Genomic DNA, 13,940 nt, shown 5'->3' with positions numbered 1-13,940 from the left:
CTTCCTTTGTGTGTACATAGATCTGTTTTGTTAGGTATGTACATATGTATGTATGTAGTAACAACAAATTATGTATGTAACTCTAATGATAACAGCCAAGGTCGTATTGATTACGAGATGCACATAAACATACATAAATATGTACATGTAATTTCCGAATGATGCATTATGTAGAAAACATTTTAAGTAGGAATTAGTTAATATGCAGTTATTACAGTTATGATGCTAGGTGACAATTGTTCTAATTAATTAAAAAAATATATATTTAAAGTGTTTGGAAATCCCAGATTTGTTTAATGGTTGCGACGTCACTAGACATGGTGAAAATATGGATTTTCAGCGTAATACAAAATATGTTTTTGCAAATTCTTAATTTCAATGCTCGAATGTTCGTCTTCTTTCATATATGCAATTTTACGTCATGTACGTTATGTAAAACACCAGAAAACCCATGCAAAAAATATATCATGAGTGCCTAAAATTACCTTTGTAAAAAATCTATAGAATTTTACAAATACTGATGGTTTAGAGACATGTTTCATTTTTATTAAATTAAAATACAGTTTTTGTCATGTATAAATATCGCGTATTTAAATATTAATGCGTTTATTTCCGCATCCTGTTTCTTATTCATATTGGAACTCGAATCCAGTTGATGTGACGCTTGAATCCGTTACAAATGCGACTAGACCAGCTCCATCCTGGAAGGTTACACTGGTTGGAATTGTGGTGCCACAAAATCTAAGAAATCAAAAGACAATAAATACTCATACTTATACGAGACGAGTAACTTGAATTGAGACTTAATTGAAAATTGACTCACCTTACAACCTGGAGATAGTCGTTGTCAAACCAATTGTAGACTCGAATCGAGTCGTACGTGCAGCCAGAGTCATTTTCGAGATTGACCCTTGTGAAGCGAAGGGTCGGCTGTCCCGGAACGGTGGGTGCGATGGCGAACAGGGCATTTTCATTATTTCCATACTGACCGCCGTTAACGGGATAAGTGTAATTTCCCTTGGCCGTGGTCAAGAGTGCGTGACCGCTCAAGACAGAATTTTCAGAAGAGCCACTCGAGAAAAATTCCAGTTTGAATCCTAGAGTTGGGGCGTGTCCAACGCTGAGGGTCAGAATCGCCGTTCTCGAGTTTATCGTGATGTTTTGACCAACCGTAGCCCTAAAATGTCAGAAACCAATGATAAGATGCCTATAGAAGATATATCGAGTTTATTAAATCTTACAATTTTTGCTGGGCCGTTATCCCACTTCTGGAGTGACCGGAGAGGAAGAGTCCATCAGTTTCCTTAAGGCCGGATTGAACCAGGTTGAACCGCTGGGAGACGTATGGCCCCCTAATAATCCAGACGCACCGCATATCAGCACGGATGGATCCGCCAACTTGGAATTCGATTGAGGCGGAGGATGTCTCGACAAAACCGCCACATGTCGTCACTAAATTTAAGAAATGGTCAAAATATGATGCTAACTCGATTTCTATTTCGCAAGCGTCTTTTGAAGGGAGAAAATTTAGTCGGATCGTCGCTGTTTGCGGAAAAGTTGAGGAACCAGTCGGAGACAGAAGTTGCCGGGTCCATTTTCAGGGATATGAGACTCCACAAGTATCACATGGCGTCATGTTTCTCCGTCATTTTCATCTGACAACTTATGAATCTATCTGGTTTTGCAAGCCAAAACTCCTGCCCGAGCAGCGATGATATGTTCAATTTGTCAGATTTGGGAAGTTGCCGTGCTACATATGCCTACTAAATTTACGCGGTGACAGAAATGTCAGTACCTGTGTCAATTGGATTGGGATCTTCTGGCTGTCCTTGGAGAGGTTGTGGAGCCGCTGGAATGAATTTAGTTAAATAATTAACCAATGTTTCCTAAATTTATTCGTTCTTTAATAAATAATGGAATCAAAAATTTTGAATGTGTAGTACCCGTGGCTACGGCGACGAAGGCGAGGAAAACGATGCAGGCTACTGGATTCATGGTGAAGGAAGGGAGATCAAATTTAAGTGTGATGACAGGATCAGACTTGATCTCGAATTTATACCCGGCGAGGAAAACGTTGACGTTACAGAGAGAGATATCATAATTGATTTTGCTTGTCGTATTCACTTAATAATTGCCAGTATTCATTGCGTCATATTTTTGCACGCAGAGCTCTGGATTGATCGCTTTGATGTAGACTATGTAAAACTCCTGTACGGAAATGACGCTAATATTGATTAGCTCGGTTTATAGTTCATGTCTTCATCATGTCATGCGGGCAATCCGATTTTTGATTGGCTAATTATAAATATCACAACGACAATTAAAAGTACGACCATCGGATTGGCGCATGACATGAACTATAAACGAAGCTACATACATATTGACAATATTTAATTGATTAAACTTGATGCAGCATTTTTATGGTATAAATAATAATTTGACTACAGATAGTACCTAAATATGTCTACGTGCCATTTTTGATACCAGTGACGTTTGGATTTGACCTTCTCTGCTAATTAATTAATTTCCATTACGCCCTGATGGAGAAATACTTCTTTATATACACCGCAAAATTCCTAATAGAAATTTATAATTTAGAAAATTTCTGACCAATAAAAACCATTGCACTTTATTATGCTCTCCTACAACGATTATTTTTGTACAATCCATTTAATAGAACAACTAATAAATCTGTGTTAATGTTGGGTATACAATCAAACGGTACATAAATTATTCGTTTCATATTTAATGTGGTCAATACTGTCAACTGTAGATTCATTTTGGCTATGAAAATAAAATATACTATCAAAATTTATAATCTATGTATAATACATAAAGCTCATTTCTTGAAAGAATAAGGATAATTACTCACATATGTACAATCACTTTCACTTTTGGTCATACATTCATAAGAAAGTAAGCAGCAGGGTGTCCTTTAGTTCGCAAGTGTGACAATGTATTGTACGTGGTATATAAAGATGCATGTACATATTTCTTAATTTACGTCAGATCAATTGTAAATATATGAAAAAATAAATAATACTTATTTATCCTTAGATGCGCTTCGATTTATTACATGTGGTTTGTTTTCAAGAGAAAGCGCAATCAGATCTTGTCCAGATTAATTGCATCATTAATTATTGTGTGTCTGCATGCGTAGGACAGCCAGTTGTTACAACCCTTGTTATGCATTTGTAGAAAACCGTCTGCACAAAACTTTCCTGGATTTTCAATTTGTCCACGTCATGGTTGATCAAACATTTGCGATCAACGTTCAAGTAGCAAACAGTGAACTGAAATTTGGTACATCTGTACGTACGTGTGTATGTATACCAAGTTACCTCTCAAGTATGTTGTATCTACGTGATGCAAAAATTAATGATGCAATTGATGGACATAATTTGCACAATCAATTTAATTATTTATGTCAAAACACGTCGGATAACACGTGAAACCAGTCCACGCGGTGTGTCCAGTCCAGCCTATAAAGTGTTGTCAAACCCCCTCAACTATGATCAAAATTAACCGGTCTCCAAAATGCATTCATCCTCAGCATTAGTAGCTCTCATCCTCGCCTTGGTTGTCGTGACTTCGGGTTCGTCGCTAATTTAATTAAGAAATGCATGTAGTTAATGCCATCTAATTTTGTAAATTAACTTGGATTCTAGCCATTCCCAAACCTCGTCAAAATGCTCCCGAGGATCCCGAACCCATTTTAAGAGGTGGGCATCTGAACAAGTTAGATATTATGTTCCTTGGGCGAATACAGATAATTACTCAACTTCTTGCTTAATGCAGTTACAACATGTGGCGGCTTTGTTGAGGCGTCTTCTGCCACGATAGATTTCCAACCTGGTGGATCCATCAGAGCAGATATGCGATGCATTTGGACTGTAAGGGCTACATACGATTCGCAACGATTTAACCTCGTCTCATCCGGCCTGAGCGAGAACGACGGCCTTTATGTGACCGAGTATATTGTTATTCCGGGGGCACAACAGAAATTGTAAGAAAAAATACATTTTAATCACTTTAATTATTGACCCTCAGTCCTGACGATTCCCGAAACCAAGATAACAACGAGGCAGAGTGAGAACATTCACGTGTTTCTGGCTTATGGGATAAAAATACATACGTAATACAAATTTTAGCCCAATTTATTGATAATTTTCTCGTACTTTTATAGGACAACTGTTGGTCAGAATTACACCGTAGGGACGAAAACAGTCCTCGTGACTTTAAGCGTTGGCCACGCCCCCACGTTTGGATTTAGTTTACAGTTTTTCTCCAGCGGTTCCAGCACGAATCATATGTTGAGCGGTCATGCCGAGCTGGTGGGAACGAGGGGGAATTTCTCTTACCCGAATAATGGGATTCCTTATCAAAATTATGAAATCGCCCTATTTACCATCAGTCCGTCCATCCCGGCCCAACCAACCTTGAGGTTCACGGCGATGGCACTCGAAAGTGATTCACTCTGCCAGTACGACTCTGTCAGAACGTTTACTTGGTTCAATGATCAATATTCTCAGGTGGCAAGGTGGGTCAAATTTGTGGATACGTATTATGCTTTTGTAAAGGGAATGTTTTATGTAAATTTTTGTAAATTTTTTTAAAGAATTTGCGGAAGTACTATTCCGCCCAGTCTGACTCTCCAAGGGGGCCTTGGGCTCATCTCGTTTACGACGGACTCTAGCATTACTGGGGCAGGATTCTCGTTTGAATGGGAGTAATGGGGAATCAAATGCGAAATTTAAAACTGACTGCTGATCTATGTACTCATGTTATTATTGTTACCAGTATTCTAAGCTAATGCTTTTTAATAAATGTGATGTAATATACTGTGATACACTTACATTCATAATGGGAGTTTTCACGATTTTCGTAACTGTGTATTCGAAAAAAAAGATTCGTCAATTTACAAACGGTTAACGTGAAAGAAATTCGCAAATAATACTTTCGTAAAGGTTTTTTTTAAATTCTCCATTTGTCATGAAATATCCTGACTTTTATCTAATTCCCACGAAATATTTTTACGAAAGAAACGACACATCAACCTTGCGTCGTTTTATGAAGCTTCGTAAGCATGAAATTTCGGAAATGTCATAAATTTACGTTATATGTTATTTATGCATGTATGACATTTGAGACAGTTACGAAGGTGACGTGAAAACCCTGTATTTAGAGGAATGTCATTTTTTATTCACTCTAAAAATCTGTATTTGAACAACTTTGACATAATTCCACATTTAACGAAAAAACCTCGAGTTAACTTTATCAGTAAATGCATACATATGTATGTATGTATATGCATGTATGTACATGTGTCCACTCCGCAGTTGAACTTGACACGTGCATACATCAATACGGGACGGATTCTGTTGCATTGTGATGATAAACACATATATACGACTTGAAATAGATCATCCTTTGCCCTTGTTGTTTCTCAAGCAAATCTAAATAACAAAATTTACTTAGGTTCACATCGCAAAAAAAACAAGTGATTATAGTGAACATGCAATACAGAATATTTTATTTATACTATTTTCATTCACAATTAAGTAAATAATGCTCACCAGTATCACTTGCTCTTTCAACAAAGAGCGATCCCCAAAATGCATGCACGGATGACCAAACGAGTTTTATAAAGTGCAGATTAATCACCAGATTTGACAAGTTGATGATTCCTTTAAGCTGTTTGAACTTGCGTGTCCGTCGTGACTTGTCAAACTCGCATGAAAATCTCATTTTTATACATATTGACCATCCTGTGCTGCGATTAAGATCTGTTCTCTTGTTCTCAATTGAATTATGATAATCAAAAATGAGCACTAACATCGATTAATTACTTGTGTTGGTAGAATTATGATGGAGTTTGGAATTTGGAGTTGCCAAATTAATTGCACTTGTTGTCAGTAGTGAAACTGACCTAGGATTATCATGCATGATTTTTTTAATTGATGATAATTGGATATGCAGATTCGTTGCTTTTACCTCCATATATGTAATGCCAGCCACGTAATTAGTATGTAAGATGCAGGGTGACTTAGTTTCGTTCGTGAGACTGTAATATCGTTTCCATCACAATTGACAAGGAACATCGTCTCTCTTCAGAAAAAAAACATTCAGCTATGATTTAAGATGTAATTAACATTATTAGTTAAATTTATGTAATGCAAAATGTATGAAACGGAATCGATTTTGCATGTAGAAATGTTGCGTATAAACGTGACAAAAATTTGGCAGTAGCAAAAAATAATGAGATTTAACGCAGAATTGGGTTATCCTTAAAACTTTGTGGAATTTTTATGAACTTGAATATTGTGGATGGATGGATTAATTAAAATATTGGTCAAGTTTGGTAATCAAAACGTAGGTACATGAAAGAGTCATTAAAACTTGTACACTAATTCGCGAGTATATTCATATCTAGTGTTGTTAAATTCAGGAACGCAAATTTGCATAAATTAATCCTATAAAATGGAAACACAAGTTTGTGGGAATTTAACGATGTCAAACAAAATTGAAAAAATAACCTCAAATTAACTCTTTAAATTAGCGAAGCCATGTATAACATTACCACGTCAAGAATCTTGCCGACATATTTTGGGTTGGCATAAATTGGGAAAGCAATTTACCAGCACTCCCATGAATTATGTTCATCTCGCAATTAAATGATTTTTATTCCTGTAAACAATCTCGCCATAAAAGTCAAATTCCTGTAGGGTCGAAAGGGTCACCGCTTTATTTATGTCATAATTGGTGACATTTTCATTCTATTAGCAAGGGCAGTTGAAGGGATGAGTTAATTAGCGATGATAAGGTTATGATACATAAATAAATCTTAATATTTAACCACCCACGTAAATAAGCTAAGTTTGTCCAACCCTCGCCATAAATTGTACAACATTATGAAAAAATTGAACTTTGTTAGTTAAAAAATACATGAAAAATACTGTAAAAATAATCTGACTAAATATTTAACATCACTGATTTCGCCCTATTGAATAAGAAACTGAAACCGATGTGATCACGTGAGGATGATTATTATGTCGTTTTCCGATAATTCGTCTCTTAACTACTTGTCTTCCCGGTCTCCGAATCGGTTTTGATTCGCGTTCCTCCTTCTTCATCTTCCTGACATCAGCCATCGTCATCCCGGTCAAGTAGACGACTTCAAATTTATCATGAAATGCATTCCTGCTCTCATCCTCGGCCAAGTCTTGGTTTTTCTCTCGGTAGTCGTGTTGATCCCGTTGAGGGAGAAGATAGATCACGGTCTTCTCCGGTTTTGCGACCGGTTTCTTGACCATCGGCTCGTCCGGCGAGGTTTTGATGAAGATAACGTTGCCAGGATTGTTGTCTTCGGGGAGATCTGGAGATGGGACTGGAGGCAACATGTCTTCAGGGACTTTGAAGAATGCACCAAACAAGAAGCCTGGAAATTTGCAGATCCCCCAAGGACAAAAAGGCGACGTTGATGGCGTCTCGGGTTCTGGATTGCTCCGTTTTGATTTTATAAATGCTTCCATTTTAGCACGGGATGGAATTTGAAATTGATTTAGCTCTCCGATTTTTACAGATTCCACAATTGTAAGTGGAACTGGAGAAGATGAAAAATTTAGCACTGTTCCAATATTTTCGGGCGGATGGGTACCCTTCGTAGTAATAATCGTACTTGCAACCACCACTGAAAATATCACAATGCTGGAGGGATTTTGCATTTTGCCAAAATTATATTAAAATTGGATAATGCAATTAGCTCAAAATTTGGCACCACTTCTTTAACACTGTGCTCTTTGTGGAAAATGGTAGTGAATAACGAGGTACACGACGAATTAATTTCTTTGCACGCACAACAAAGTAATCAGAAGTGGTTATTGTAATGCAGAAGAGGCTGACTTGATGTCTTTAATGAAGTGCATCTTCTCATCCCCTTATTCGCACTCGTGTGGTCAGTCAGTTATGTCAGACCAATGTCAAACCTTGTGCACTTTTGCGATGTAAAAAAGGCTGCAGGAAGATGCATTCCACTAATCTCTCATTTCGTATTCATTTATGCAAATATAATTCATCCTCAAATATTATATAATTATTACGTGTGTGTGCATTGTTTAGTATCATGTAATGTTTTCATTATTGAGTTAGCTTCACTGAACCCAAAAGCTATACTCAACATGTCGTGTCGTGTTTTCAAGTTAATTGCTGGTATCATCTCCATATGAAATTAATCAAAGTGTTATTGTCACGTAAAGCATTCTCATGATGAGCATCATGAGATTATGATATTGTATTATTTACTTTGCATCCATAACAATAATTACGCATTAAATAAATTATTATCTGCATGCTTGTGCTAGTTTAAGGGCGAAAAGTCAATAAAATCGTAATCAGATTATGCTGGATGAAAATTACTGTAAAACTGCGATGTCCAAATTTGTGAAAAACTTTAAGCCTTCCTCGTCTTATGATTGGTTTTATGCTAAACTTTTTTGCAGGAATGATGCAAATATCACTGCCAAGACAAAGATCAACCTACTCTATTTTTTTCTCTGGGTCAACCACAAACTCATCAAGGTTTTACATCTCGAGGAGATTTAGGTATATAAAGGAAACACAATGAAATTGTTGCAGTCAGTCTGTTCCACTTCCAGGCGTCAAATCAATTGTATAATATCTTGTAATAAGTTCAGTGTAGGCAAAGATGGTCATGGTAAGTTGTGAAATTCGGGTCTAATTAAGTTCGAAATTTTACTGAATTTAAAAAAAAACCCTTTAAAAAATTTGACAGTATAAAATTAACGTTGTCTCATTTTCCCCAGAAATTTTTCATCTTTTCCTGTCTCGTCGCTATTTCCTCGTGTGGAACGCGACAAGCCAACCCAGGCGAGGAAGCGCGCGCCCTCGCCTTGTGGGACCGACTTTGCGCTGGAGGAAAAGAGGGTGGGACAGAAGGAAACATCTTCATCCATTGCAAACACCCCCTCCAAACGCAAACCAAAACTCTGCAAACTTCAATCCAAGCTCAAACCAGGGACGGAGGCGACCAACGAGAACAATACATTTTCGTTGACCCACCGAAAATCCATTTCAATCATGAGCTTGAAATCCGTGGCGGAGCAGCTCTCGAACCCAAGACGATCGTTTACGTCAGACCAGCCAAGACCAGCCACACGTACGAAGCGGACCTCCAAATTCCTAAGAATGAGCACAAGAAGCCAGAGCTGGTATTTTTGTCGTCATCCGGCGGGAGTGGCGGGGCGAGAGGTCAAGGGGTCGAGGTCGCCCAGAGTTCGGCTCCACTTCCGATAGTCGCCAAAGCACCTCCAGTGGTTGAGGAGAATAACAAGCAAGTTAACAAAAGAGAGACTGAGACGGTGAGCGTGAGACCAGTTTACACAAGACCGTATTCATCCGTGGTCAGTGTAGCGTCTGCAAGGAAACGGAGAGATTCGTGGTAATTTAGGGTGAAATGGGGTGGAGTCATTAAATAAATTCTAAACAAATTTTGTATTATGTAAAAGTGCGATGCGTAGTGTACAATGCGTATTTAATATTTATTTATTAATCTAATGTAGGTATTTATGTATTTTAGTGTTAAGCCACATAAAGTGATGAAGCGAAATAAATGTATAATGGACAAATTAAATACTTAACTAAAATTAATTTGAGACGAGATAACTTGGTGATTGTGTGATGGTTTGAACCGTGACAAAGGAATATGATCACGTGAAACTGACCGTATTTAAGCATAATGGTAAAAATTTGATTACACTTTCGTTTAATTTGTAGAGGTATTTGAGGGTGACTTTCGAATGAACCGTTTTAGCGATCTAGCTTGGTGATAATGTCTGAACGACGGAGGACACAAAGTATTATATATCAACATATTCATTAAGTATGTTTCGTTCATCATGAGGAGAAGGTTAAGCAGATAAGTAACTAGGGTTCGAAAGTATAAATACGTATATATATCGAGTTTTGGATTATAGTGGTGATACAGAATTACATTCAAATTCTGCGAAATATTTCACTTGCAAAACACAAGTGCAGAGCACGACCTTCCGTTGGACATCTTGATAAGAGATTGTTCCACTAGTTACAAGAGTCAATAAGGCGGATCGATTTCAATCTAATGAGCTAAACATGAAATGAGCTACTTTAATCTGCTGGATATATGGACATATGTACATACATACATATGTAATTCTCTCATCATTAAGCCTAACTAAGGAAAAGCTGGATATATGCGAAATTAAGTATTTTTCGTATTTACATAAGGGCAAAATTCTTGTAGGTAATAATTAAATTAAGATACATATATAACTACATATGTACACGTGTCATTCTAACAAAGAAAACTTGACATATGAAACTGTTCCACTTGTAAATATGTAAGCGATTAAAGACTAATTTCTTTACGATCAACGTTACTTGCTTTATGCGTTCTAAATTGATATGCCAATTCAATTTATTGGTGTACAGGGATGCATGTATCAGGAAAATGCCAATATTTTTTTTAACGGCAAGCAATAAAATTAGACGTACAATATGACAACACCCATATTCATCTTGTTATGTGTGTAGTTAATGGATTGGGCAATCAAACTTATCAAATATTGCATTCAATTATAAATACTTATTTATATTCGTCCGATTGGGTTTATATGTATACGTTTAGTACAGCATTATGTAGTCATTCATGAAATTCAATTCAATTAATATTTTTCAAAATGTGGCATAAATTGTTCACAAGAAAATTTGAAAACCTTCTTATAATCCCAATCAACCTTTTATACTGCGTATTTCTGTGTCCATTCCAAATAAGAGTTAATGCTGAGGAGGAAACAATTTCGATAAAACACAAGTTAACCGCATTCCTACCAACCCCTCCTCAAAATGGAAACACCAGTTGGCACTTCATTACAAAAATTCTGCGTAAGGTGTGTAAATAAATAATATATATTCCCGGAAACTTAAGATATTGATCATAGTCATTGGGTGTACTCACGACAACCTTCACAAAGCTCAAATCTCGTAAATTGAGCATATTACATAAATATGTAAGTAACAATTCCATAAAACTTTTGCTGAAAAAGCATGGAATTTTTGTATTTCCAAATTACTCAGCAAATGAGCATGTTTTCAATATTATTATGCAAACTGTTCGATAAATTACCCAAAACAAGACGGACGTTGTCGTGCATACATCCATTAAGATATCTGCACTAAAATTAACCAATGCATATTCAAGCTTATCTGCGGGACAACCCAGTTACTTGGATTATTAGTTTACTGCAACGAACTCAGTAATTCACCGGTATCCCGATCGTCCAACAACCCCCTCGAGTATCTTCGAATCTTTCTCCGCTGCGTAATTTGCCTACACCACTTCAATTTTGTCCATTTAGTTTGGACCGGCAAAGACAAATTCGACCAAGTTGTGCAGCAAGTGGCCAAGGATTTTGAAGAGAAAAATCTTCAAAAATTTGACCCGCATAGTTCCCCACCTCCGTCCTGGGTGGCAATATTGATACCTTTAGTCTTCATTGGAATAGGGCTAATTGACATTGTTTTAATACATGAGCCACCACTTGAAAGTGATTCCTTGATTGACGTCATTGTGGGTTTAAGCAGTCCATTTTTTAATCCGAGGGCATGCAGAATTTCACAAATTAATGCAACAGAAGTTATTTCAAGAGGTAATCATGGCGTATTATGCTAAAGACTACCTACATTTGATAATTGGTAATTATTTCCGAATATTTTTTTTTAATTGCAGGATCTAATTATGTCACGAATTACTTTATCTCCGGAATTCTCTTGTATTCTCGTATGATGCTAAGCTATTCAACAGATACGGTCATTTTCAGCCTAGTCTTATTACTGAATTTAATAGTTCGTACTTTTTTTCGAGGATTAGAGGAAAGTCGAATTACAAACGAGGCATCTTTTATGTCCGAATTAAACAAGTATCACAAAGTGTGTCAACTTATAGATCTCATGAACAGGTCATTTTCCAGATTGATGTTAACTTACGCTTTGGAGTCGTTCTCATTTTATTCAGTGTATCTGAAAGAAATTGTTGTCTCGGATGGAGAATGTATGTACACGAAGGTCAAATTGACCATGTTTTTCGTCCTGATTTGCATCGTTTTTTACATGTGTGCAGAAATTGCTGGGATGGTAATATGTAGCACAAATGTAATGAATTAACGACTAGATTGCTAAAAATTTAAATACATGACGTATTTAGATGGAGAAAGCCAAATTTATTTTGGTAAACGCAAATTTCACGAAGAACCCTGGATCGCATTTGGATCTTGTAAGTCTCCGGGTTCAGCTTAGCACTCATACTTATGGATTAAGTGGGAATGGATTTTTCCTTATCAATTACTCCTTCGTGTCAGTGGTAAGTATTTAAAACGCTTATAAAATATTTTTAAGTTACTTCTTTTATGCTAATTTTCTTCACAGGTTTGTAACACTTTGCTGACGTATTTAATAATAAGTGTACAATTTCAATCTCGAGGCTTGTAATGGAGGGGTTGGATAAACACATGGTTATCGATGGAAATCGACGTTATTTCATAATAAAGTTTTTAATGCATTTGGTCAACCATGCACTAAAACTAGTCAAGTTTAGTAAAAAAATCTGCATATTTCCTCATGATTAAACTTGTGCATGCTTAAAACTAGCTGAATACGTAATGTTCTTTTCACCTTAAGCAAATTTTATTAATTATCTAAATACACATAACATACACGCACGCAGGCAACCTTGACACAAAAATAAATAGCCATTAATTACACAAAAATTTACTTTATACACTATGATCCTACGACTTGATGCCTTGTGTTGACAACATTCCATTTAACGCGACTCTTTTCGATTCCGTGGAAGTAACATAGACGACGGAAGAGTCTGGTCTGACATAGACTGGTCGCACGGGCTGCGCTTCCCTCTTGCTAAATTTGTCACTATCATTCTCCTCAACCACTGGAGGTGCTTTGGCGACTATCGGAAGTGGAGCCGAACTCTGGGCGACCTCGACCCCTTGACCTCTCGCCCCGCCACTCCCGCCGGATGACGACAAAAATACCAGCTCTGGCTTCTTGTGCTCATTCTTAGGAATTTGGAGGTCCGCCTCGTACGTGTGGCTGGTCTTGGCTGGTCTGACATAAACGACCGTCTTGGGTTCTAGAGCTGCACCGCCACGGATTTCAAGCTCATGGTTGAAGTGTATTTTTGGTGGGTCAACGAAAATGTATTGTTCTCGTTGAAGCTGTTCCGGATTTTGGGCTTGGATCGAGCTTATCAAAGTTTTTGTTTGGACTTCAAGTGGATGTTTGCAATGGATGAAGGTACTGCCCTCGTTACCACCGTCCTTGCCCCCGGAGCAGTGTCGATCCCATAACGCGAGGGCACGTGCTTCCTCGCCTGGGTGGGCTGGACGTGTTCCGCAAAAAGAAAGTGAGATGAGACAGGAAAGTATGAAAATTTTCTGCGAGAAGAAAATTTGATTGGTGAAATTGAAAAGTAATTTTGCATGTAAAGAAAATGTAGCAATTTTTTCAAAATATGCAAAAAAAGTTGTTGAAAAGTATTTAATAAATCTTAATTAGAATTTGTTCCGTTTAATTTTTTACAGTGTACTTACCAAAGATTTGTACATTTTACCTAGATTAATATATTTTCCTAATTATGGCGTAATATTTTTTTACAACTTATCTAATCAATTTGCCAACTGGAAGTGAAACTGGCTGCCTGCAGCAGTTTCACGATGCTTCCTTTATATACCTATTTACATAAATCTCAAAACCTTGGTTCGATTGTGGTTGACCCAGAGAGAATTTTGTAGGTCTTTGCATTTTTGTTTTTGTGTCAACCTAAATAAAGAAATATTTTTGCGTCGTAAAGAATGCAAACAATGTACCCT

At 37.1% G+C, this 13,940-nt stretch overlaps 4 protein-coding genes across 4 annotated transcripts; 2 read left to right on the top strand and 2 right to left on the bottom strand.

Annotated features, from left to right (window-relative positions):
* Window positions 1–518: 518 nt before the first annotated feature.
* Window positions 519–2,069, bottom strand: LOC110863164 (exoskeleton protein RP43). Its single transcript, XM_022112412.2, has 5 exons — window positions 1,944–2,069; window positions 1,796–1,849; window positions 1,242–1,452; window positions 824–1,177; window positions 519–741 (listed from the first exon to the last, which is right to left on the bottom strand). Exons 1-5 carry the CDS (start codon window positions 1,993–1,995, stop codon window positions 627–629), a joined length of 786 nt encoding a protein of 261 aa, XP_021968104.1. The 5' UTR covers window positions 1,996–2,069; the 3' UTR covers window positions 519–626.
* Window positions 2,070–3,454: 1,385 nt separating this feature from the next.
* Window positions 3,455–4,857, top strand: LOC110858206 (exoskeleton protein RP43). Its single transcript, XM_022106924.2, has 5 exons — window positions 3,455–3,595; window positions 3,669–3,722; window positions 3,799–4,006; window positions 4,187–4,540; window positions 4,619–4,857. Exons 1-5 carry the CDS (start codon window positions 3,538–3,540, stop codon window positions 4,731–4,733), a joined length of 789 nt encoding a protein of 262 aa, XP_021962616.1. The 5' UTR covers window positions 3,455–3,537; the 3' UTR covers window positions 4,734–4,857.
* A 3,777-nt stretch (window positions 4,858–8,634) lies between these two features.
* On the top strand, window positions 8,635–9,666 carry LOC110863477. The gene is made up of 2 exons (XM_022112799.2): window positions 8,635–8,713; window positions 8,823–9,666. The coding sequence occupies exons 1-2, from the start codon at window positions 8,705–8,707 to the stop codon at window positions 9,459–9,461; spliced, it is 648 nt and encodes a 215-aa protein (XP_021968491.1). The 5' UTR covers window positions 8,635–8,704; the 3' UTR covers window positions 9,462–9,666.
* A 3,045-nt stretch (window positions 9,667–12,711) lies between these two features.
* Window positions 12,712–13,788, bottom strand: LOC110841641. The gene is made up of 2 exons (XM_022087325.2): window positions 13,662–13,788; window positions 12,712–13,505 (listed from the first exon to the last, which is right to left on the bottom strand). Exons 1-2 carry the CDS (start codon window positions 13,674–13,676, stop codon window positions 12,840–12,842), a joined length of 681 nt encoding a protein of 226 aa, XP_021943017.1. The 5' UTR covers window positions 13,677–13,788; the 3' UTR covers window positions 12,712–12,839.
* Window positions 13,789–13,940: the final 152 nt, after the last annotated feature.

The sequence above is a fragment of the Folsomia candida genome, unplaced genomic scaffold (genome assembly GCF_002217175.1).
Source record: "Folsomia candida strain VU population unplaced genomic scaffold, ASM221717v1 Fcan01_Sc001, whole genome shotgun sequence".
Lineage (NCBI taxonomy): Eukaryota > Metazoa > Arthropoda > Collembola > Entomobryomorpha > Isotomidae > Folsomia > Folsomia candida.
This window is presented reverse-complemented; position numbering and strand designations above follow the sequence as displayed.